This window comes from Herpailurus yagouaroundi, unplaced genomic scaffold, assembly GCF_014898765.1.
Source record: "Herpailurus yagouaroundi ecotype Mexico unplaced genomic scaffold, PumYag 142, whole genome shotgun sequence".
NCBI lineage: Eukaryota > Metazoa > Chordata > Mammalia > Carnivora > Felidae > Herpailurus > Herpailurus yagouaroundi.
The window spans coordinates 51,209,932-51,234,419 of NW_024412397.1; the positions used below are offsets into that span (position 1 = coordinate 51,209,932).

The following is a 24,488-nucleotide window of genomic DNA, read 5'->3' on the forward strand; positions in this document are numbered from 1 at the left end:
AAAAAAAATGCTATCATCCATTAGTCCTGCCCCCCCTCCCCCTTTTGTTTGCTCTTACAACTCTTGTGTCTAATTTACGTCGTCTCCCACCCAATCTCACTTTTTTTTTTTTTTTTTTTCCCTCCCCGGTTACTCTCAGTATTAAATTTTAATTATATTAAAAGGAATGGTTGACCTAATTGCCACTTTTTTGTTGTAGGATCCTTTGACTTCTTGTTGTTCCACCTATCTTTAAACTGCTTGCATTGTGTTCATTAGCATTACAGTTTTCAAGAAATGTGTGTCCATATGCCTAGATAAATTTAATTTTTGTATTACACACTGAAATGGGCTGAGGCAGGGAGAGTTCCCACTACAAACCTTTGTCTAAAGTAGTAAATCCTGTGTTTCGATATTAGGTAAATATTTGCTGAATTAAAGAGCTTATTAGTTCATTTAAACTAAGATTCAGTTCATTTGAGCAGGTGATCATGTCTTAGTAGCTTTAATGTTGCAGCAATTTGACTTTCCTGTTTTATTGATATAACCGTTTTTTTTTTCTTATCCTATGTGGTTTGATAGTATTTTGATTAAAATATAGACTTGGGTTTTCCTTCTGTGTTCTAGAACAGTTTATCTGTACTGCTCTATTCACTGCTGTGCTCTAGGTTTAGTGGCTTATAGTTGGTCAGAGGGTCTGTTACTATACATACAAGATTGTATGGTTGGAGTGTAGATTCTTTGGGTTTACAGTTTTATGTTAACTATAGTTATATCGTTTTAGTAAATTGTAAGGTAGACTACATTTTGTCTTTGTTTTGTATTGTAGTCAGTAAATATTTGTGGAAATGAATACTTACTGGAGAATATAAATTTTATTTCCAATATCATGATTTAAAGTTAAATTTTTTTCTCCTCAGAGCGACAAAAAGAGTAGTCCCCAGAAAGAAGTTAAATATGAACCTTTTTCTTTTGCTGATGGTAAGTGGAAAAAATAACTTCAGTTGAGTTACTACTGTGTTTGTGTGTGTGTGTGTGTGTGTGTGTGTGTGTGTGTGTGTTGAAGGTAAAATTATTGTATTGGCACTTAGGAATTTTTTCAGATAGCATGCTTTAAAAAAAGTCAGATTTCTTAAAATATGATGTGCCTTAGACACAGTAAAAATCAGTCTTTTGGCATTAGTTCTGTGAATACTACCATACTTCATAAAATGTCTTTCATAAATCCTTAATTTTGAACAGTAGTGTCTTACTGAATTCTAATAATAGAGTAGTACTTCTCTAGACTAACCATCAGACTTCTTGCTTGCTTACCTGGCTTGAGAAAGCACCTATTCATTGTCTAATGTTGGATTTATGTTTTTTTAGATATTGGCTCCAATAATTGTGGATACTATGATTTGCAAGCAGTGTTAACACATCAGGGAAGGTCTAGCTCTTCAGGCCATTATGTATCATGGGTAAAAAGGAAACAAGGTAAGGATTGTTGTTGTTTTTTTTGTTTTCCCAGTTGTTAATTATGTTAACAGTTTAGTACAAATTTTGTAACCCAGTGGTTTTTAAACTTTTTGGTTTTAGAACCCTTTTACATTCTTAATTTTTGAGGTCCACAAAGAGCTTTTGCTTTTAAGGATTCTCCTAATATTTACTGAGAAATTAATTCAGTGAAAACTGATAGTAATAAAATAAAAAAACATATCACACAAATAACCTAAAAATAACTATTTTCCAAAACAAAACATAGCAAGAGAAATAGTACTGATTGGATTTTGTAGGTCTGTTTTGTCTGGCTTGATAGGAGACAGCTGGATCCTCTTAACTGTTTCTGCATTTTGTCTGTTGCTTTATCACACATCTTCTGTGACTTCTGGAAAATTCCAAAGCACACTTGAGAGAATGAGGGCAAAACGGCAACTAATGCTTTAATAGTGTTACGACAATAATTGTGACTTTTATGGTATCGCTGAAAATGAACCAGAGTAGTCCCTGGACTACACTTGGAAAACTGTTAGTATGATAGATGGAATACTACTTAGCCTAAAATTACTCAGTACTTTTTTTTGAAATGAAACTGAGAAAGTCCTCTAGGATATTAATTTCATTTTCTTCTCTTGTTCCTCAGATGAGTGGATTAAGTTTGATGATGATAAGGTCAGCATCGTGACACCAGAGGATATCTTGCGGCTTTCTGGTGGTGGAGACTGGCATATAGCATATGTATTACTGTATGGGCCTCGCAGAGTTGAAATAATGGAAGAGGAAAGTGAACAGTAATTTTAGCTATTTATGTTTAGGTGTGAAATAAATGTTATTTGTTGATCATTTCAATAATCCAGAGCTTTAGCAGAAGCTATTTAGGTGGTTTTATGTGTATCCCCTCGTGTGGAACAAAAGAGGGTGGAAGCAGACCACTCTGTGGATCAACCTAAAAAAAATTACAGAATAAAGAAAATGGCCTTTGGACTGTGCTCCCCTGTATAAAGGTTGCAGGAAGATATTTTTTAAAAGCTTATTTCTTGCATTAATTTTTAAAAATTCTCATCTGAAAATGCCTTTCAACCATTACCTTCTGTGATAAATTTTTTCTCCCTTTTTCAGCCCAGGATTCAGCAGTCAGATGTTTATTGCACACCTATTACTCTTTGTTATTGTTCTTGCATGGTTCAAACCACCAGTGATTCATAGCTGCCCATCCTTTGCCTTATCTAACAAAAATTTTACCAGGAAGGTAGAAAGGAAGTAAGTGTTTTTCTCATTGTGTTACTCAGTGCTGCTGCCCACATCCCATGGAAACATGGGTACAATCAAGTATTTGTCCAGCCTGACTGTTGCTGGCTTTTCATGACTTTAAAATAAATTGTGATCAGTAATAGTACATTTGATTATACATTTATTACTGTGTCTCTCTGTACTATGGTTTGTATATTTAACTTTGCAATGGTTTTGTAGTCATCAACCTTTAAAAAAAAAAAGTTGACAAGCTCTGGTTGCTTATTTTTAGAAAATGAGGATATTTAATAAAAAAAAAAAAAAAAGGAGGGACTAACAGCTTCTGACCTCAAGTCTTTTGTCTACTGAGTGTTGAAGCTTGGGTTGAGTTTAGGTAATATGTAATACTATACAGTTTCTGCAGATGGTTAGTCTTATTCTGCTGTTAAGCATCCATTTAAAAAATGTTACCTTTTTTTTGCCTCCTCACATTATATTGTTTAAAAGAAATATGAAGTTGTAAAAGTAATGGAGTTCTTTGGATGCTGACTGCAAGGACGTTTATTGCTTTTTTCCTTGGCCCAATTGTTTTTACTTTCATGTGTTCCCAAAATCTCCATGTCTGTCTCAGAATTTAATAGTGACTTTTAAAGTGATGGTAAAAGTACCAAGAATATGTGGTGTTTCAGTATGGTAGGTTTCTTACGTTTTAACACATTCTAAGTAGTTCCTCATCTTTAAGAGCCTTGATTGATTGCTAGACAAAGATAGAAAATTAGCTAATTTGTCTCTGATTTTGAGTTAGGTATGTAAAATGAAGTTTGGGGGATTATCATGAAATGTCCGATCTTAGGCTGTTTTAATGCTCTGCAGAGCACAGCACCGATAACTACTAGTTTCCTAGAGAATAATGGCCATTTTCCTCTAAACTTTGAACAATATGATAAAATCAGAGACGGGATAAAATAAGTGTTTCAGGGAAACTTACTTGTAAATAGCTTCTTCAGCTAAATGGTAACTATTGGCAGTCATTATTCCCTTTGCCTTGGAAGAGGGTACAGACTAGAATGGGGAGGAGGAGACCATATACCATAAGAATGGTAAGGATTCCTAGATATTGCCATGAGGCTTGTGACTGCAGTTTTTATTCTGTCTTGAACAATTTTGAGGACATAAATTTAGCAATTAGAATTCACATTTCTGATTTGCAGGATGCTGTAGCTACTGGAACAGGTGAGGTAGGTTTAGAACAAAGTAGGTCTTGTATGGAGTTAGAATTTTTAAATTGTAATTCCTTAATTGTTATAAAATTGATTTCATCTTACTTGATCCAAATAAGCATTATTCCAAAGATTTTTTTAAGTATAAGAAATTGGGACTTATATCAGTGTTTTAAATAAGGCTATTTTAGAATTCAGCCTTGCATATAAGGTTTTTGAGAAGGGAGAGTAGACCAGAAAATGTCTTGATTCTTGAGTGTGCCTTGTATGCTGTGCCATGAGCACTGAGGCCCTTTTGATAGTACAGCTGTGCTGTATCACTGTCGGGACTAGCTAGGGACGTTAAGCCCAAGCAAGAACATTTATGGTGTAATAAGCACTTAGTAGTCAAAACAAATGAACAGTGATGACCTAATACTTACGTGGGAAATAGATGGTAGTAACTATCTTTCTGGTTGCTAGTAACTAATAGATAGTAGTAACTCCAGCCATTACTACATAGTGCTTTGCTGTTTATAGATTGCATTCACATAATGCATCTCAAACTTCACAATAGTCCCTGAAGTATAAATCTCTATTTTAAGGACTTAAAGAGGTTAAATAATTTTTGTAAAGCTAAAAAGACTAGGTTTTAGACTTTGCCAACCTCCAACTTTAAAAGAAATAAGGTAAACATTTTCTGTAATGGGTAGGGTGGATGGTAAATTATTTTAGGTTTTGCAGGCCATAATCTTTGTTGTGGCTACTTAACTGTGTTGTAGCATGAAAGGAGCCGTAGGTCATACTTAAAGGAATCGGCATCTGTGCTGATGGAATTTTACTTGTAAAAACAGGTGGAAAATGGACCATTGTTTGCTGATCCTCTGCTTTAAAGCACAAATGAATGAGAATAGAGCAGTCATATGGTTTCACAAAGTCATTCTGGGATTTTCAGAACAGCACATTAAATTTTGTAACTACTAATGGCATGCAGGAATCTAATCTGGCATATATCTTAGGAAACACCATGCTCCCTAAATATTGCTTACTGACTTCATTATAAATATTTAACAAAGATACTTGACCTTGAGGTCACTTTATTTTGGCCATTTCCCAACCTACTCCCTTCTGAAACCCTGAGGTCAGTCATCAAGAGCCAATGTGTTCTTTTGTTCTTGGAGCACCAGCCAACTGTACAACAACTGTTATAAAAATGTTTATTGTTTACCAAAACCATTGGACCTCTTATCAAATGCTGCTTGGTAACAAAATCTTATCACAGTTTTAATAAAAAAAAAAAAATGAAGGAAAAAGAAGCTAACTATTTGTCTCATTGTCATTAGTTAGACTTTCTGCAAGGTCACTTAATCCGGACTTGTTCAGTGCATTCATCAGATTCTCGGGCGTTGCATGTACTCCCTCTTGATCTTGCCAGGCGACTAGTAGCTGCTTAGCTCTCATCTTCATATCTTCGCTGTCACACTCAATCTGTCTAATTTCCGAGTCTTTCATTTCCAAGTAGGGAGCCAGGATCTTCCACTGTTCGCCCAGCTTGTTGGCAAATACTTCTATTTGTTCCCCTGTCACAGGTTTGTCTCGCCGGACATCAGGGCCTAGAAAACACACAAAATGTAAATTATGTACAAAGTATGAGGACATGTACAATTCAAAGTACAACAGAACTGGGAAGTTACGGGGCCACTGAAATATTAATCACCTTTCATAAGCTTTGTTTTAAAAGTAAAAATTCCTTTCTATATTTTCTGTGGGTTGAATATTGTTCTTACAGTCATGATCACTAGGAAATCAGTATTTCTTTTATTTTTTTAAATTTTAGAGAGTGAAGGACAGAAAAAGCACAAGCAGGGGAGAGGGGCAGAGAGCATCTCAAGCAGGCTCCATGCTCAACGTGGAGCCTGACACAGGGCTCGATCGCACGACCCTAGGGTCATGACCTGAGCCTAATTCAAGAGTCAGATGCTGAAGCCACTGAGCCACCCAGGCACCCCTCAATACTTCTTTTAAAGCTAAAGCTGTTGCCTCTAGTGTAATTATGAAGGCCTCCCCTGAAACCAGGTGCTCCCTTCTAACCACCCCAATCCCTGTCAAAATTAACAAGTATGGGTCGCCTTCAAATGTAAGTACCTTCCTTCCCGTCACTTCCACATTTTTATTGCATAAAATGTAATATTTGAATTACAAGTTGTCAAACAATGTTTAAAATTCCTCACTATAAGAAACAGCTGAGATAAGTGGTAGAAGTTGAGAAGTAGATCAAATAACGTACCTCTCAACAAAGAACCCCAATCTTTTCCAATTTTGTAAAATAGCCAAGAAAATTCAATTCTTACTTTCATTTTCCTTCAGTAAAGCATCATTATCTTCCTCATCTTCATCCTCACCTGTTTTTATTTCTTCAGAAGGAGGCTAAAATGAGGAAGAAGAATGTTTCAAAGAATGCTGACTTGTAAAATACCTGGGGATACTTTCAGGTTAGACAGGAATGGTGGAGTTTCCAAATAGAGGACCCAGAACTTTATCCTTGAGCATATTAAATGGCAGGTGAGGCTCACAAATGGGATGGTGTTAACTTGGAGTGGACGGTAAGATCTGAGAATGAGAAAGACTCCCCCTGCCCCCAACCTGGGAAGAAGGAAGCCAATAAAAAGTATAATGATTTGCAAATATCTTAGCACAGTAACAGTGGGCTGGGGAAAACCAGGGGAGCAACCATGTTCTTAAAAATTTTTGAGTTGTAGTAATACGAGAAACTTGTATTAGAAAAGAGAACAGAGTAGAAAGATAGGCCAAGATGCCTACTGCTACCCTCAGATCCTGTTTGATAAAAGTATATTGGCAAACAGGAAAAATTTCATGTCTGAGTTTACAGGTGGAATGATAGTTTAAGCAAAGTATTATGGACTTTAATAAATTTTTTATACAGCATGTAATTTAGGATACTTTATCAATTTATGTTCTTCCTATAAATATATACTCATATTTTTCCTTATTCTAAAAATGGGGGTTTGTTTGTAGATCATTATTTTTTTCCACATGATAAGCTGTATATTCAGCTTCTTTGCTCAAATCGTGATAATCATTTTAGATAACATCACCTAAAGAATATGAAAAAATTCATCTGTATTACTTACTGGTAATTCCTTTGCTAGCTTTATTACCATGTTTTCAAGATATTCTGGCAAACTTTTAAACTGCTGGTTGGTTGGCTGGAAGAAGTGAGGGCTTCTCCGTGCTAGTAGTCTCAGGGCTCTCCAACCATAATTTGAATTGTTCACAGCCCTATGAAAAGAGATGTCCATCTTATAATTTATGTTTTTTTATTTCTATATGCCTTCTAATTAATATAACTTACCATGTGAAATTCTATACTCTAAATAGCTGAAGGCACCATTCTTTTCATTTGGATCTTATTCCTAAGGACCTTCTCAGTATGCAGTTCATTTATAATACTAGAAACCAGCAGAATCCGATGAGACAGGTTCATATGCAGCAAACACATTTGAAAAGTTTATACACATTTTACTTAAGATTAGGTCAATTTGTATAGTAATAACTAGATGTTCTATGTGCCGGACAGTAATCATCTACCTATTTAGGAAAAAAAATTCACAATAAGGTTTACTATGTTCAGTAAATTGATGTCCATACTGTCAATGCCACCTACAGGTGAGGCTCTTACAAATGAGCCTCTACTTTTAACATGTGCTGGTGTACTTGCAAAGCTACTCCGATACCATGGTCTTGCTAAGTTAATGCCATGCTACAGGGCTCTGCCTGAACAGGGAACCAGTCTACTTCTCGGACACATTCCCATTTAAACAATTTGAATCTTTTACACATTTTCAAAATCCTGCCAGTCATAAATACAAACTTTATTCTCCAGAAATCCATACATACCATTCAGGTTCTTAAGGTTCTTGGAAAACTATCACATTCATTCATTCAACAAATACTTGAACTCGGCACTCAGGGTCACGGAGCCCTCAAGACACTAGTGCTGCAGTTAAGGGCAGGGCCCTGAGGCCAGAGTGATTTTCCTGGCTCTGTCATTTACTAGATAAGAACTTCAATACATTATTCAATGTATTCAATACACGCTTCGCCTCACTTTCTTTAACTGTAAAACGGAGAGAAGAGCAGTTTCTACTTTAGAGGTATATATGTTAAGTGCCTAGGGAGTACCTGACACACAGTAAATGTGAATGCATCATTATTATTGATAAACACAAGGTGTAAGAATCTCAGACAGTGGTAAGGATGAGAAAACCAAGAAAAGTGAGAATTTCTGATGGGGGGGTGGAGCTTCTGGGCCAGGGAAAACTGCCCTGAGGCAGTAATCTGAGAAGAGATAGGAAATAAGACCACAAGCCATGGGAATACCTGGGGGAGAAGTTTCAAGCAAACATAATAGCAAGTGCAAAGGCCCGGAGATAGAAAAACCTTTGAGGTGAAAACAGAACCCTGGTTGGTATGGTTAGAACAGAAAATGAGGAGGAGATGTGGTTGGAGGGGGAGGAAGGGGAAGTCTTTTAGATCCAGGTAAGGAATTTGGATTTCATCTTAATTTTAATATGCAGTCATGGGAAAATTTTAAGCAGGAGTTTAAAGATCACAATTCTTCTGGAGAACTGACTGGAGCATCACTAGTTAAGAGATTACAGTAACTAACTCGTTAACTAGTCATAAGGTCACGTCAGCCACAGCACTCTATTTACTGTGTGCTAAATACATGACCTGTGTGGTTCAAAGTGAACCATTTTATTTAATCATCAGAATAACCCCGTAGAGTGGGTATTATTACTATTTAACAATGAGGACACAGGCAGAAGGGTGCTATAGTAGCTGTAGCAGCCTAGCCAGTAGGAGACACTGTCTTGGGATTGGAACCCAGACAGTCTGACACGAGGGTCCTTGCCCTTAAATCATGACACCAAAGTGCCGATTTGAAACCATAGTGCTGTGTGGTATTGCCTAGATTTACATGATGGAGCCATGACTGAGTCCTGAAGTTACTCCAAAATTTGTAAGTTAGGTAGAGGATGGGGAGCCAGGTGAGATGCAGCGAGGCAGGAAGGAAAACAGGCAGGAGTGGAGTTTGCTGGATGTCCAGAGAAGAACACACTATCTAGGGAGGGAGAGACCAGTGGTGAATGCTGCTGGGAGGTCAAAACAAGACACCGTGACCTCAACGAGTGATTTCAGTGGAGGGACAGGGAGACAGCCCAGCAGCAGTGAGCTGACAAGGGAATGGGAGGTGAGGAAATGAAGCAACGGTTATCTACGCCTTGTGGGAGACTCTGATTTGAAGGGGAACAAAGAAAAGAGGATGGTTGAAGGGAGGTGGGGGGGTCCAAAGGGATTGTGCTTATTTTCTGAAACAGGTATGATTCTGTGTCTTGCTTGTTAGTGGGCATGGTCATTGAAATCAGGATGTGTGCTAATGTGAACTTGGCACATAAACTCCCCTATGAGGAAAAGTACTGCCCTACCAGCCATGTCTCTTAATTAGTGTTCTGGTGTACTTACAATTCCTAAAAAAATACTGTGGAAAGTTAGCTCATGAGGAACATTACTTACTTGTATTCATTTTCAACCATGTTTTCAGGGTCTGCCTGTTCAATGGCTTCTTCAAAGAATTCCTCCAAAGTGGGCATGTATTCCCTAGGTGTTATAAAAATACCTAGTGAGGATCATGTGTGTTCTTAATAATAAATAATCATAAAATGATGGCAATGAAAGATTCTGATATTACCCACACTTGTGTTAGTTATATTACTTAGGAACTCAGATTAAAAAAAATTTTTTTTTAATATTTATTTTTGAAGGAGAGAGAGAGAGCATGAGAGAGGGAGGGGTAGGGAGAGAGGGAGACATGGAACCTGAAGCAGGCTCAGGCTCCGAGCTGTCAGCACAGAGCCCAACGCTGGGTGCAAACCCACAAACCATGAGATCGTGACCTGAGCCGAAGTTGGACACTTAACCAACTGGGCCATATAGGCACCCTAGGAACTCATATTTTTAAGGAGGTAAAGGACTCTGGGCACCTGAGTGGCTCAGTCGTTTAAGTGTCTGCCTCTCGAGTTCAGCTCAAGTCGTGATCTTGCAGTTCATGGGAATGAGCACCGCAGTTCATGGGAATGAGCTCCGTGAGCACAGAGCCTGCTTGCGATTCTCTCTGCTCCTCCCCTGCTCACGCACATGTGTACACTCTCAAGATAAACTTAAAAAAAAGAAACTAAACTTCTCAAAGAGGATAATAAAGAGCGGCAGTGTGGTATTGCAATGTTACCATATACTGTATTCCATCTAACACAGTCACTGGACTCTACACTGTAATGTTACTAGTCACAGGGGGAGCCTGGGGTTTAATAACATTTGAATTTCCCCAGCAAGGAGGAAAATTTCACATCCAAATGTCCATATCCAAGGATGTTTTTTCCTTAAACCAGAATTAATAAAACCCACACTAATAACCATACCATACTAAAATTTGAAGAGTTTAACTTTGAGCTTATTTTAGATAGTTACCATGATAGCATGGTTGGTTTTTAATGGCATCTTTCTTGAATTTGTTTTTTTGATTTAAAAATTTTGTTCTAATGTTTATTTTTGAGAGAGAGAGAGAGAGAGAGAGAGAGAGAGAGAGAGACAGAACCTCCAGGCTCTGAGGTGTCAGCACAGAGCCCAATGTGGGTCTTGAACTCACCAACTTGTGAGATCATGACTTGAGCTGAAATCAGATGCTCAACTGAATGAGCCACCCAGGTGCCTCACTGATTTTGTTTTTAGAAGATTTTGATAGTCAAGCAAATAAGATTCAAGGGTCTGATTAGAACACATCTTAAAAAAAAAATTTTTTTTTAATGTTTGTTTATTTCTGAGACAGAGACAGCAAATTGAGATCATGACCTAAGCCAAAGTCGGACACTTAACTGACTGAGCCACCCAGGCACCCCCATTGCTGGATTCTTAATTTTCAGTTAACTCTGAGTTAAATTTCAGATTTCTAAAAAACTATAAACAATTAAGGTCGTAAATTTCTATTTTCTATTTCTCCAAAGTTTAAATCTATAATACTTTTTACCATTTAATTCTGTGTTTTCTAATTTACGTTATGATTTCTTCTTTGATTCTGGAGTTATTAAAAAGTATGTGAAAGCTTTTAAAATACATTTTGTTATTCACATATAATTTAAATGCATTTGTGTTTTCTGTAAGACTAAGCTTGCTGACTGTCTTGTTAAATCGAAAGTTTTTCTTACCCTTCTTATTAAACACTTAAAGTATTTAGTATCAAAATTCTAGTAAAACATTTTGTAGAAGTGTCAAAATGAAGTGTCAAGATTGTGAGCTGGTTAATCCTTATTTATTTATTTATTTATTTATTTATTAAAAAAAATTTTTTTTTTCAACGTTTATTTATTTTTGGGACAGAGAGAGACAGAGCATGAACGGGGGAGGGGCAGAGAGAGAGGGAGACACAGAATCGGAAACAGGCTCCAGGCTCTGAGCCATCAGCCCAGAGCCCGACACGGGGCTCGAACTCATGGACCGCGAGATCGTGACCTGGCTGAAGTCGGACGCTTAACCGACTGCGCCACCCAGGCGCCCCAGGTTAATCCTTATTTAGACTTATTTCTTTAGAAACAAGGTTTAGAAGATCTATGTATTTCTGATGCATTTTTTACCTTTATGCAGTGATTGTCGTTATTTTTAATAATGCTTTCTGCCTTTAAAACTCTATCTGATATCCATATAACTAATTGTCATTTGTCATACATCATACATATATTTTTTTTTTAGTTTCAACCCTTCCATATCCTTATGTTTAAGGTGTTTCTTATAAACAACATATAGATGGACTTTTAAAATAGAATACTAACTTCTAGGGGTGCCTGGATGGCTCTTTTGGTTAAGCATCTAACTTTGGCTTAGGTCATGATCTCGCAGTTCTGGTTCCACCTGCTTGGGATTCTCTCTCTCCCTCTTTCTCTGCCCTACCAACCGCCCCCCCCGCCAACTTGCTGTTTCTCTCTCTCTCAAAATAATAAAAAATATATACTAATATCTTTGAACTAGGAAGTCCATTTCCATTTATTGTTATATGTGAATTTCTTTTAACTGTATAATTTTATGCTTTCCATTACGTGTTTCTTATGTGGCTTTTCCTCCTTGCCTATTTTTATTCGATTGCTTGAATCTTCTATATTTCCTTGTATCGTCATTTCAAAGTTACACATTCTATTTGTTTTACATACTTAACAAGCATGTTTTACTGGAAGTCTAGTTACTATCTCTACCTTCATCTGTAACATTCTTTAATTCTTCTGATCACTCCCTGTTACTTTTATCAAATGTTAGTTCTACCTTTTAAAATAATCCCCAAATAGTAATTACTACTGTTTTATACAGTGAATTCTTGATGAGATTTATTCATGTTTACCAATGTCTTTGAATAGCAATCCTTCTTGTAATTTACTCAGTGTTTCTGGGTTCCATTTCCTTGACAGCTTTTTTAGTAAGGACTGTTGATAATATATTGTTTTAATCTGAAAGTAACTTTACTTCTCAATCACTCCTTCCTGATTGATCTACTGTAACTTGTTACAGAATTCTGGGTTGACACCTTCTCTTAACACTCATTCTGGTTTATTTTGTTCTTAAAGTCAGCTGTCAGTCTAATTTTGTTTTTTTGCAGGTAGTCTGGTTTTTCTCTTGGGTGATTTTACAATATGTAGAAATATGGATTTATTTTGTTTATCCTACTTAAGACTTGTACTTGAACCTAAGAATTTATGCCTATTCTCAGTTCTGAAAAATCCTCAGTCATTATCTTGATTATGGTCTCTTTCTCATTCTCTATTTCCTCATTCTGTGGTTGATTTTTACTCTTTCGTATTTTCTAACTCTTGATCCCTTTTACTGTTCTGGGTGATTTCTTAATCATTAATTCTTATTTCCACCTGTGTCTATTGCTAGATTATTTGTTTTTTCAAATTTGCTTGGTCCTTTTTCAGAGTGTCATGTTCCTTTTTAAAATTTTTAGTTCCTTCTTTTATGTCTTTAGCTATCTTAAATATACTTATTTTAAGCTGTATTTACCTGATGGTTTTATTACCTGAAGTGGTTGTCTAAGTTCTGTTGTTCTATCTGCTGATTCTTTCTCATGGTAGGTTGTTTTCTCGAATGTTTTAAGTGTGGATGGTTATCTTATCAGACTTTATCTGGAGGATCCTTGTATGGCTTAGGTTGAAAGTGTGACCTCCAGAAAGATTTTTATCATCAGACTGAGACATTTTAATTCACCCTTAACTTCGGGGTTCCTTTGAACTGCAGGTAGGATAAATTTAAATTGTAGGACTGCATGACAGTAGACTTGTTATAATTTCTCGGGGAGTATTTTTTCCTTTTCACCCACACCCCAGGTAGAAATGGACAAGCTTGTTCCTGTGCCAGTGAGCAAATCCTTCTTCCTTAATCTGTTCTTTTACGTTCAGTGCAGTGCTTCAAAGGCCTGAAATTTACTCAAGGGAAACTCCATTGCAAATGTGTGCAGGCCTAAGGCCTTACCTTCTGTCATTCTGTAGCTCTTACAACCCAAGTTCCCTGGCTCCCCAAAGTGGAAATCATTTGCAAATTTCTCAGCTAGAAGCAACCATATTAGCTCATACTTCGGTTTTCAGTTCCCTCTTCTTTTATGAATTTGTATTGCCTTGTGATTTCTAAAATTATTCTGCCAGTGCTTCTAGGTGTTTCATGATGGGAAACCATACTCTGCTGTGCCAAAGTCAACACAATAAATTCATTTCATTCACTTGACATGTGAGAAAAGCAATACTTCATGTGAAACATTTTAAACTTGCCTTGTCTCTGATTTGCAAGCTTCCATGTTATCAGGACAGAGATTCCAAAGCCTTGTTAACTCCTCACTACAAAACAGACACATAAATACATTTTTTTATGGACATCATCCTCATATGCCTTAAAATTGTAAAAAATACTTAAACAGTGAATTTTTAGGTGGTGACAGAATGAGTTTTAATTTCTTCGTTAAATTTTGCTATTTAGCAAATTTTCTATATAAGCATATATTTAATGATTACAATCGTTTGTTTTTTCTAAAAATATTCAAGTAGAGTATAAAGCAATGAATAATTAACTGGAAAGTAACAGAAACTGAAGGACTGTGGTACCTTATAGCAGCTGGAAATGAGCTGGATCATTCTAACAGCGACTGTATTGTCTATGACATGGAAAAAAATGGCACAGCCTAGAGCCATGGATTTTGGGAGCAAGAAACAAAATGGAAGCTTATCTATCTGCATGAGTCCATGTAATGGGCCATCGACATTGACAGTGTGTGGTCTGCTTTAGTCATCTATGTATGCGCCAAACGCAAAAAACTTGAAAAACACAAAAACTGGAGAGTGCTTACAGTAACATCTTCAAAATATAAAAAAACTAATACCATCCCACATAGGAGATGGTATTAAGGTTAACCTACTTTCCCATTAGAATCTTTTTGTTGGGTCCTTTCCCTAGGAAGTCCTCTGGTGCCGTTCTCTTGCGAGCTACTCTTGTTGGCTTGGTGTCTGATGTTCTGTGGTGAACAAAACACACTGGACTTACAAATGGATAGCACACATAAAAGTATTTAATGTAAAAGAAAATTCAGTTCTTGTTTTCTTCCCATAAAAACATCAAAGCTTCATATTATTATAAAACAATCATTAGAAGACAAAAATCCCACACCAGGGAACAAATTGCAAGGAGTGGATATATATAGCATTTAAATAATAATAATAATAATTTGTTCTGGGAACTTAATGACAAGAAATCTAAGGTGAAAAATTCAACTAGAAGTAAATCAGGGGTAACTGCAAGGCTCAGTTGGTTAAGCATCTGATTCTAGATTTCAGCTCGGGTCATGATCTCATGGTTTCTGGGTTCATGTTGAGCTCTGTGCTGACACAGCTGGGATTCTCTCTCTCCCTCCCTGCCCCTCCCCTGCCTGCTCACACTCTGACTCTCTCCCTCAAAATAAAAATAAATTAAAAAAAGAAATAAATCAAAATGATTATATTCTTGTTAATTCATTTATTTATTTCAATAAATATGTATTTGAGAGAGAGAGAGAGAGAGAGAGAGAGAGAGCATGAGCAGGGGAGGGAAAGAGCGAGAGGGAGACACAGAATCCAAAGCAGGCTCCAGGCCCTGAGCTGTTAGCACAGAGCCTGATGTGGGGCCCAAATTCATGAGCCGTGAGATTATGACCTGAACCAAAGTCGGACCCTTAAGTGACTGAACTACTCAGATGCCCCAAAATGGTTGTATTCTTATACAGTTCTACTTACACTTTTTAATATGTAATACACATATACATATATCCATAATGTGAAATAATGTCAAATGATATTTTGAAATACCTTTCTCATATTGCTTGAGATGCGTATATATTTACCTTTCTTTCACAAAACTTGGGCAGCCTTCATTTTTCCACGAGTTCCAGTTTTCTTCAGTGTTTAATATATGCTGGGAAAAAGAAATTATATTTATATAACGAAGACCTTTGAAATTCTATTTGGTGCTACGAAGACTATGTAAATATAAAACACATACCTCTACCATCTTTGAAAATCTTTCTCCATCGGGGGGGTTTTCAGATAGTAGCTGTGATTAGAAAGAATATACTAAGCTTTCAACAACTTTCTGCATCATAGGTGTGGTTTGTAGGCAGGGAACCAAGAAGTGTTTGTGATCTTGTACCTGAGCTTAACTTTATCCTTATTTTCCTATTTGGGGCTGAAACAAAGAAAATTCTAAATTTCCATTTTGTTCAATCATGGGTTTGTTGCATGTTGAACTTACTTGATAAACTGATTTTGTAGTATCTTCAATCCACAGTGATTGCTCATCAGTTAAAACATAGTTTGAACTAGGAAACAAAGCAATAAAAGCACACTTAAGTTACAGCAATGTGTATTCAATTTTAAGGCTTATATACTATCTTGTAAAAACCCAAGGCCTATAACAGATAAGTTAACCAGACTGTAAACAGTGTCAGAAGTTACCAAGATATGAATAGGATTATAAGAGAAAATTCTTGCACTTCACTTAAGATGATCAGAATTGAAGACATGAAGGTGTATAAAGGAGAACACTCAATCTGATTAACTATGAACAGAGCAATGAAGGTTTCCTAAAATAAATTTAATGTGGAATGAAAACCTCTGAGACAATATTAACATATTCTTCTACATGGTGCACATCCAGATAAAGCATGCTACGTTTCTTTAAAAGGCAATCAAAACACAATGAATAAAAAAAAAAAACCCACCCCTAGAGAAGGGTGAAGGCAGACCCAAAGTGTTAATGGGTGCCATTAATTAGGCTCTCACTATGCACTAGGTGCTTTACTGCCAGCCCGTAAATAGTGGTAAGACTACTGTGCCAGGATCTGAGCACTTTACACACATTATTCATTTAATTCTAGAATGAGGATCTGTGTGTATTCAACAGAGGCCATAAAGGCTCAGTGATTTGCCCAAGACAACAAAGCTTGAATTCAAACCTACGTCTGGCTCCAAAGTCCTTGATCTTTCCACCAAACTATATTAAAATTCAACAATAGCAGGATAAAAAAAATAACGTTTTTGAGTACTTGCTATTTGTTATATTAAAATCAAAAGCCTGAAAGGGCTGAACTGCACATAGTGATTGATGAAAGCGGGATTCAAAGCCAGCAGGTAGTGAAGACACAGTCTTCACACAACTAATAAATACAACACTGCTTTGCAGCTTGGAAGTGCCAGTGAGTAATGATGAACTCTACTTGAGTTATGGATAGGAAAAGAGGAAGTGGTCTGTGCTGCAGGTGGAGGTACTCAGGAAGTAGAGGAACTGATCAGGTTTTCTGAAACTCCAAAGAAACTGGAACTCCTCTGTGCTTCAAAGATTTACTTTATTCTTTTGAGTTCTAAAGGCTTAAGACAGCTCCACATCTTGTGAGAGAAGTATTATGGATTTACTCTGCAAATCAGGCTTGGAGAAGGTCTGAGTGAGGTGAAAGGGGAACAGTAGATGTCTGGAACAGAGAGACCTGCACCCACACAACTGGGGGACCCCTAGGAAGCCCTGGCGCTCATCAGGAGAGACTTACACTGATAGTAGATCCAGTCAATACCTTTCTCTAAAACAAATATCCTAACATCTTGTATCTCTAACAAAAGCGTCTGATTATCTAGTGTTGCCGCAAAAGGAAGGTTTCAGGGATGTGACCCTTATAAATTAAATGAGTCAGACACATAGGAAAAATACATCAGTAAGTCCTCTTTTAGAAAGGACTATTTAGAAATCATTTACTACTCACATTAACTTACCTTTTGAATTTGACTTGCCCCTTGAGATACTGGAATAAAATGAGGTATTGCAACAGGATGTGTCGGCGAAAGTTACTGTCACTCAGTTGTAAATCCATCAACTAGTAGAAAAACAAAACACACAACACAAAACACATTAAATTCAAGTTTTGCCTAAAGGTACAGGTTATTCTACTACAGAAATGAAAGATTTTAATTAAAAAAATATTTACTGAGGGCTCACTGAATATGAGGCATTACTGCACAAGCCCTAGGACAGAGGAGCAAAGGCTTCAGATTTTTAAACTATTTTATGCCATGAGATATTTATTTCGGTAGATAGCACTGTTACATCTGTGGTTCTGAAGTCAAGATACAGCAAACCAGAAATATAAAAAGGTAAAAATAAGACTATCACTTTCTCACATATAAAGAAATAATGGCTAAAGAGTGATCCATATACAGATAATAACAAGGGATGGTGCTCATTTCCGTAGCCCTACAAAATGCCTATGACAGAGCTGGTGCTCAGTAATAAACAAGGAAGTAAGAGTGAAGAATCATCTGGGAATTAAGTGGACTATTATATTTTAGAGAAAACTGTATCATACTTGTATTATCACACAATCTGCATTAGAAAGGACATGAAGGTCACTCACAAGGATGTTCTTCAACAACCCTGTCCTGAGGGTGGTCTATAAGAATGACCTCCAGTGATGAAGGCAGTCATTCTGATTATGTCCCTAGAGTGTTGAAGGAATGCTGAGAGCTTGTTTGGAGATTCTAGCAGAGAAGTGCAGCTACTTGTATACCCTTGACCGAAGAACGGTCCTCCTCTATTGGGTAAGGTCGTCCTCTTCGACTGAGCGCAGAGCTTCGGGAGGGACACACATGGAGCGGTGAGGAAGGGGACACCCGCCTCGCCAGCTACATCAGCCGAATCAATCCTGGCAATCAATGGGGTGACAGATGTTGCAGCCAGATCACCCTCATATCCAAGGAATATGGAAACCTGTATCCACAAACTTGTGCTGCTTCAGCCTTCTAGAGCTAAAGCAACAATGGGGAGCTGCCTTATTTAATTACATTAATTAATTTATTATTTAAAAAAATTTTTAATGTTTATTTATTTTTGAGAGAGAACACAAGCTGGGGAGGGGCGCAGAGAGAGAGAGACACAGAATCCGAAGCAGGCTCCAGACTCCTAGCTGTCAGCCCAGAGCCTGATGCGGGGCTCAAACCCATGAACTGTGAGATCATGACCTGAGCCGAAGTCAGACACTGAACGGACTGAGTCCCCCAGGCGCCCTGGGAGCTGCCTTATTTTAAATGGATAACCAACCAAGAAGACACCTGAAAGCCTGAGGAATGGAATCCAGTTGAAGGTCCCAGGTTCCTTTGGCTATGCTTCCATCTACCTAACATTCACTAGCCACTTCCTCCTTTCTAAACATGACTGGCCTTCCAATCCTCACCTTTAGGTATTGAACCTTTTATTCTATTATTTATCATATTAAATTTCTCAACCCAAATTGAATGGCACAGTCTCTTGACTTCCTTTCCTCTCCTAGATGACCTCACCATCCCTACCCAGGCTCTCAAGTTCCTTGACCTCAGCTCCAGGTACAGGCATAGCTCTGCTGTGGCCCCACTGCTATGGACAAAAGCTGGAGCCGGTTATTACTCACAGCTACCCCAGCTCTGAAACCCTCAATTCACAATCCTCTCACCATAGCCTCTGATTCTTCCAGTCTCTCACTCAGTTGTCCCAGGACCTGACTGAGACCTTAAGTCCTTTGAATCATCTATTTTCTGCCTGTTAGTCCCATTCTGTTCTTATAGTAATCCTATTTTGATTAAGATAAGGGGTCAGCAAACCTTCTTTAGATGGTAAATATTTTAGGCTATGTGAGCCAAGAGGCATATTATATTATGTAGGTACTTATGTAAACATATTAAAATATAAAATAAAACAAGCAGTGGGTCAGATTTAGCCTGCGGCTACAGCTGGCTGAGTCCTGGTCCTGACTTTCTGGTTTCTCTCTTCAACCATTTTCTTGCCAACTTCCTTAACACCTTTGTGCCATACTTCTGTCACATCTACTGGGCAAAACAGCAACACCAGATCAAACCAAGTTACTCACCTTCCCTCTATCAACACGAAGGCTTCCCATGGAGGTTGCAGATGGAGCTACTTGAAAGAAAATACAAACCACATAGCTCTGCAGATGGTATCCCCCTATGCTACTGCCTCTAACTTAAAATTCTGGTCTCTAATCAGTGATCTTTCTTTATTCTCCAAGGCTGTAATTCTTTCCTCTTCTCCACAGCAATTACTGCAAACCCTTTCAACATATTACAAGCATTACTTAACTACCCTTCCACTCTCAGTACATCAACTACCTCCACCTTCAATGAAAATATTTCAATAAATTGGAAGCTTCACCCACATCCTTGTTTTCACCTTTTTTCTTCTGTCTCAACATCTTCATTGCTAAAGGTAATCCTTCCATTTGGAAGTTCCAATCTCCCTAAGTTAACTGAGTCCCATCAGTTAACCCCCCTTTCTTCAACCCTTTCTTCTTTCCAAGCTCCTTTCTATTAGCATTAAGTAACTTCTCTCAAAGAGATCCTCAGCCTCCCCTCATATTCCCTAACAGCCAAACTTCTTGAAAGAACTGTTTCCAATTCACCCCTCAACCTGCACAATCTGTGGCTTTCTGTTTACCAATTTACTGTTTTTGCCAAGATCACCAATGACTTACTTGTTGTTAAATCCAATGAACTGTGTCCCCCCACCCGCCCACAATGAACATTTTTTTCAGAGTCCTCATCCTACTTGATATGCTTGGCTTCCACAAGGTCACACTTCTCTAGTTTTTCTCCAATTTCACTGGCTACTCTTCAAGCTTCTTCCTCTCCCGGACTCCCCCGCTCCTTAAATGTTGATTTTCTTCAGGATTCTGCATGATGCTGCATAATGTTTTCTTCTCTCTCCAGTCTGTATTTTCCTTTAATTACTACATACAGCTGGTAACTATACCATATACCAAATCTATACTCTCATCTTAGACCCTGTTGCTAAACTTCAAATCTGTATACTTACAAAGCTACTACATATCTACTTGAATGTGCAACTGACACTTGATCAGATTTCATGTCCAAAGTAAAACACACTTATTTTGCCCATGAAACCCGATTTTCTCCAGTGAGAGGTTCCACCCTCCATCTATTTGCCTAAGCAACTTGAGGAAGACTGCCTGGAAAAAGCACAACTATAAACTATAGGAGCAAATCTTGAGTTGGAGAGTATGTGACAAGAAAGAAAACAGGAGGTACCAAGACTCTAAGTCCAGTAAAAGACTCGTCTGTTTGAAGACCTTAAGTAGTTCAGCCAGTCGGGAATACAAACAAGCCTCCTGGCTTGGAGAGATGAACTGAAATGGCTAGCGTTGTGTACAAACTCTTCATCTATCTTGGGCTTTTGGTCTCCCACGTTTCTTTTTTAAATTTAATTTAATTTAATTTAATTTAATTTAATTTAATTTAATTTTATTATTTTATTTTATTTTATTTTATTTTATTTTATTTTATTTTATTTTATTTTAATTTAATTTAGAGAGAGACAAAGACAGCGTGAGCAGGGAAGGGGCAGAGACAGAGAGGCAGACAAGAATGTGAAGCAGGCTCCAGGCTCTGAGCTGTCAGCACAGAGCCTGACACAGGGCTTGAACTCACGAAACTGTGAGGTCATGACCTGAACCGAAGTCGGACACTTAACCTACTAAGCCATCCAGGCACCCCTCCCACATTTATTTTTTATGCTAGAATATAGTTTTTGATGGAAATAGTGGACTGAAAACAGGAGTCAACAAGACATTGAATCGGAGGTGGGAAGGGACCAGTATGATCAGTCAAGCTAACTGCTTCACACTATGCTTATGGAAACTATAAGCTCTGAAAGATCACGCAGCTAGTGACAGAACTGAGACTAAAACTGACATGCTCAAGTGCATTATTTCTTCCTTAATGTATATTTTCTAGTTCTACTTTTCTTTGGTTATTTAGAAAATTACACCATTTACATCATGCAATGGGTCAAATATTTCTTTGTTTTGTTTCTTGAACAAAGGGTCTTTCTATCATCCTTAGCTTTTACTGCACATCTCAGCTCAGGCCTTTCAGCCTTCCTGATTATTATTCTAAACCTAAAAAGGATCATGCTATTCTTATTTATCTTTATGTGCCTTTCTGTTAATAAACTGTACGTGTAAATAATATTCCTGGTAAAATTAAACTGAAGTATGAAATATCCCATTTCTATCATTTATACAAAGTACTTTAAAAATCTGTGCTAGAAAAAAAATTAAGAGCATTCTCATTAAAATCTTAATTTGTCATCATTAACACATTAGCTGATATCAAATTATCTAATTTTTAAATTATGAAAAATTTTAAATGTCAAAAAGGTACAGTTAACTAATATAACATTCATGTCCCTCTATCCAGTGACATGTCAAATCCTAACATTTTTACCTGTTCCACATTTGTTAAAGAAATAGATATTATCGAAACTGTTAAGCCCTCCTCTGTAACCTCCCTCTTCTGCTCCCCTCTCCCTTCCTCTTCTATTGTAAGCACTACCATGTATTTGGTGTTTATGATTCTAATGCAGATTTCACATTATTGCTACATAAGTAGTCATCTATAAATAACATATTGAGGTATTCTGCATGTTTTCAAACTCTATACATATTATTCTGCAATAAACTATTTTCACACGACATTATAACTGAAATTTATACAACTTAATACATGTAACATAATTCGGGGGTTGGCAAATTTCAGTTAAGGGCCAATTAGTAAATTATTTTAGGCTTTGTGGATGATACAGTCTTCATCACAACTACGACTTTCTGCTGTGGCAGTACAAATCAGCCATAGACAACAGGTGGATGTTATAGCATGGGTGTGAGGCAATAAAACTGATTTATAAAAACAGGTGGCAAGCTAGATTTGCCAATCTCTGCTCTAGTTAACCCACTTTCAGTGCTTTGTGGAACTCTACTGCATAAATTTCCCGTAATTTACCAGCCTCCTGCTTATGAACATTTAGATTGTTTCCAAACTTCCACCTACAAACACATAATTTACAAACAATGAGTCTTCTTAATTATTTCCTTGTGCATGTGTGTGATTCTCTAGGGGCCACATCTAGGAACAGAAGTTTTAATTTTGCTAGTTATAAAATTGCTCTGCAAAGTGGTTGAATCAATTTATACTTCAACCAGCATGTATGAAAGCGTCCTTTCCCACACCTTTGCAAATACCATTTGTTGTTAGGCTTTTCTGCTTTTGTCAATTTGATGTGAAACGACTGCCTCATCATTTTAATTCCTTTGGCTATTAGAGATGGTTAGCATCTTTTATAAGCTTATCAGTGATTTAGGTTTCTGTATGTGCAATCTACCTGCACATACAATCTTTCCAGTTTTCCACTGGCTTGTCTTTTTATTGACAGAATGTTCAGAATATTAATCTTCTTCAGTTACACAGGTGATGAATATCTTCCAGTTTGTGGCTGTTTTTTCACTTTGGTATGGTTTTTTCTATGGTATCTTTTTAAAAAAAATTTTTTTTAATGTTTATTTATTTTTGACAGAGAGAGAAAGAGCATGAACAGGGGAGGGGCAGAGAGAAAGGGAGACACAGAATCCGAAGCAGGCCCCAGGCTCTGAGCCATCAGCACAGAGCCCAACGCAAAGCTCGAACTCACAGACCGCGAGATCATGAACTGAGCTGAAGTTGGACACTCAACCGACTGAGCCACCCAGGCGCCCCTCTATGGTATCTTTTACTATTCAAACTTTTATGTTTTCATATTAACTATATTGGTATTTTCCCTCATGACTGGTGCTGTGACTTGAGAAATCTTTCCCTGCTCCGAATGTACACATTTAGATATATATTTAAATGTTTCAGCTCTGCTTTTCTCATTTAGACTTAAGAATTTTTTTAATGTTTATTTTTGAGAGAGAGACAGAGAGAGGGAGGGAGGGAGGGAGGAAGAGAGAGAGGGAAGGGAGGGGTGGGGGAGTGGCAAAGAGAGGAAGACACAGAATCTGAAGCAGGCTCCGGGCTCTGAACTGTCTGACAGAGTCTGACATGGAGCCTGAACTCACGAATCGTGAGATCATGACCTGAGCCGAAGTCAGACGCTTAACTGAGTCACCCAGGTGCCCCTCTCCTTTAGACTTTTAATTAAGCTGGAATTCAGCTTTGTGCATGTAATAAGGTATGAATTGAATTGTATTTTTTTCCATATGAGTGAGCTGTCCAAGCAACATTTATTAAGAATAATCCATCTTGGGGTGCCTGGGTGGCTCAGTTGGTTAAGCATCCAATTCTTGGTTTCAGGTCAGGCCATGATCTCACAGTTTGTGAGTTCGAGCTCCAGGTGGGGCTCTGTGCTAGCAGCATGGAGCCTGCTTGGGATTCTGTCTCCCTCTCTGTCCCTCCCCCCAGCCCTCTCTCTCTTAAAAAAAATAAACATTAAAAAAAGGAATAATCCATCTTTTCCTCACTAATCTGTAATGTAACTTTTGTATCTCAAACTTCAGTTTGTGCTTTCTATTTTTCTAGTTTTTTTTTTTTTCCTTCTTTATACCTGTACTAATAATTGCTTTACTGTTTCAATTACTAGAGCATTACAGGTCTTAATATCTGATAGGGCAATTGTTTCCAATTTCTTCCAATTTTTCTTAGTACTCTTGGCTTTTCAGAAGAACTTTAATATCAACTTTTCCTTCTTCCTAGAGAATACCCTTTAGAAGTTTTTCAAAAAGAAGGTCTTAGAGAAGTATGTTTTCCTGGTCTTTCAATGAGAATGTCTATTTTGTCCATAGTCTTGAGTGCATTTAGCTGGATATAAAATTCTAGATTGATAGGTTTTCTTCTTTAGAACTATAGCATTTCACCACTATCTTCTGGTATCTGTTAACTGTTAGAAATTGGCTAACAAACAGCTGTTCCTTTTTAGTATATTTGTCTTTTTTCCCCCCCCTTTAGTGGCTTTTAAGGTTGTCTCTTTGTCTCTGCAGTTATAGCATGATGTACTGAAGTATTATTTGTAGCACACATTTAATCTTCGAACTTGGTATTACCTTTAATTCTTTTCAATATATTTTTCCCTCTATTTTGTTCTTTAATAGTTGCTGAAATT

General features: G+C 37.3%; 2 protein-coding genes across 2 annotated transcripts in view; one reads left to right on the forward strand and one right to left on the reverse strand.

The window, feature by feature from the left end:
* USP14 (ubiquitin specific peptidase 14) overlaps positions 1-2,253 on the forward strand; it is a 48,342-nt gene extending 46,089 nt beyond the window's left edge. The window contains exons 14-16 of the mRNA XM_040479264.1: positions 900-960; positions 1,348-1,455; positions 2,102-2,253. Of these exons, the coding sequence (XP_040335198.1) occupies positions 900-960; positions 1,348-1,455; positions 2,102-2,253 (321 nt within the window). The remainder of the gene's footprint in view (positions 1-899; positions 961-1,347; positions 1,456-2,101) is intronic.
* Positions 2,254-5,090: 2,837 nt separating this feature from the next.
* THOC1 (THO complex subunit 1) overlaps positions 5,091-24,488 on the reverse strand; it is a 52,764-nt gene continuing 33,366 nt past the window's right edge. Inside the window, exons 12-21 of the mRNA XM_040479262.1 lie at positions 17,288-17,388; positions 15,777-15,843; positions 15,528-15,578; positions 15,370-15,440; positions 14,413-14,508; positions 13,772-13,837; positions 9,486-9,569; positions 7,040-7,187; positions 6,239-6,314; positions 5,091-5,500 (exon numbers count right to left, since the gene is read on the reverse strand). Coding sequence (XP_040335196.1) covers positions 5,205-5,500; positions 6,239-6,314; positions 7,040-7,187; positions 9,486-9,569; positions 13,772-13,837; positions 14,413-14,508; positions 15,370-15,440; positions 15,528-15,578; positions 15,777-15,843; positions 17,288-17,388 — 1,056 coding nt within the window. The 3' untranslated portion in view covers positions 5,091-5,204. The remainder of the gene's footprint in view (positions 5,501-6,238; positions 6,315-7,039; positions 7,188-9,485; positions 9,570-13,771; positions 13,838-14,412; positions 14,509-15,369; positions 15,441-15,527; positions 15,579-15,776; positions 15,844-17,287; positions 17,389-24,488) is intronic.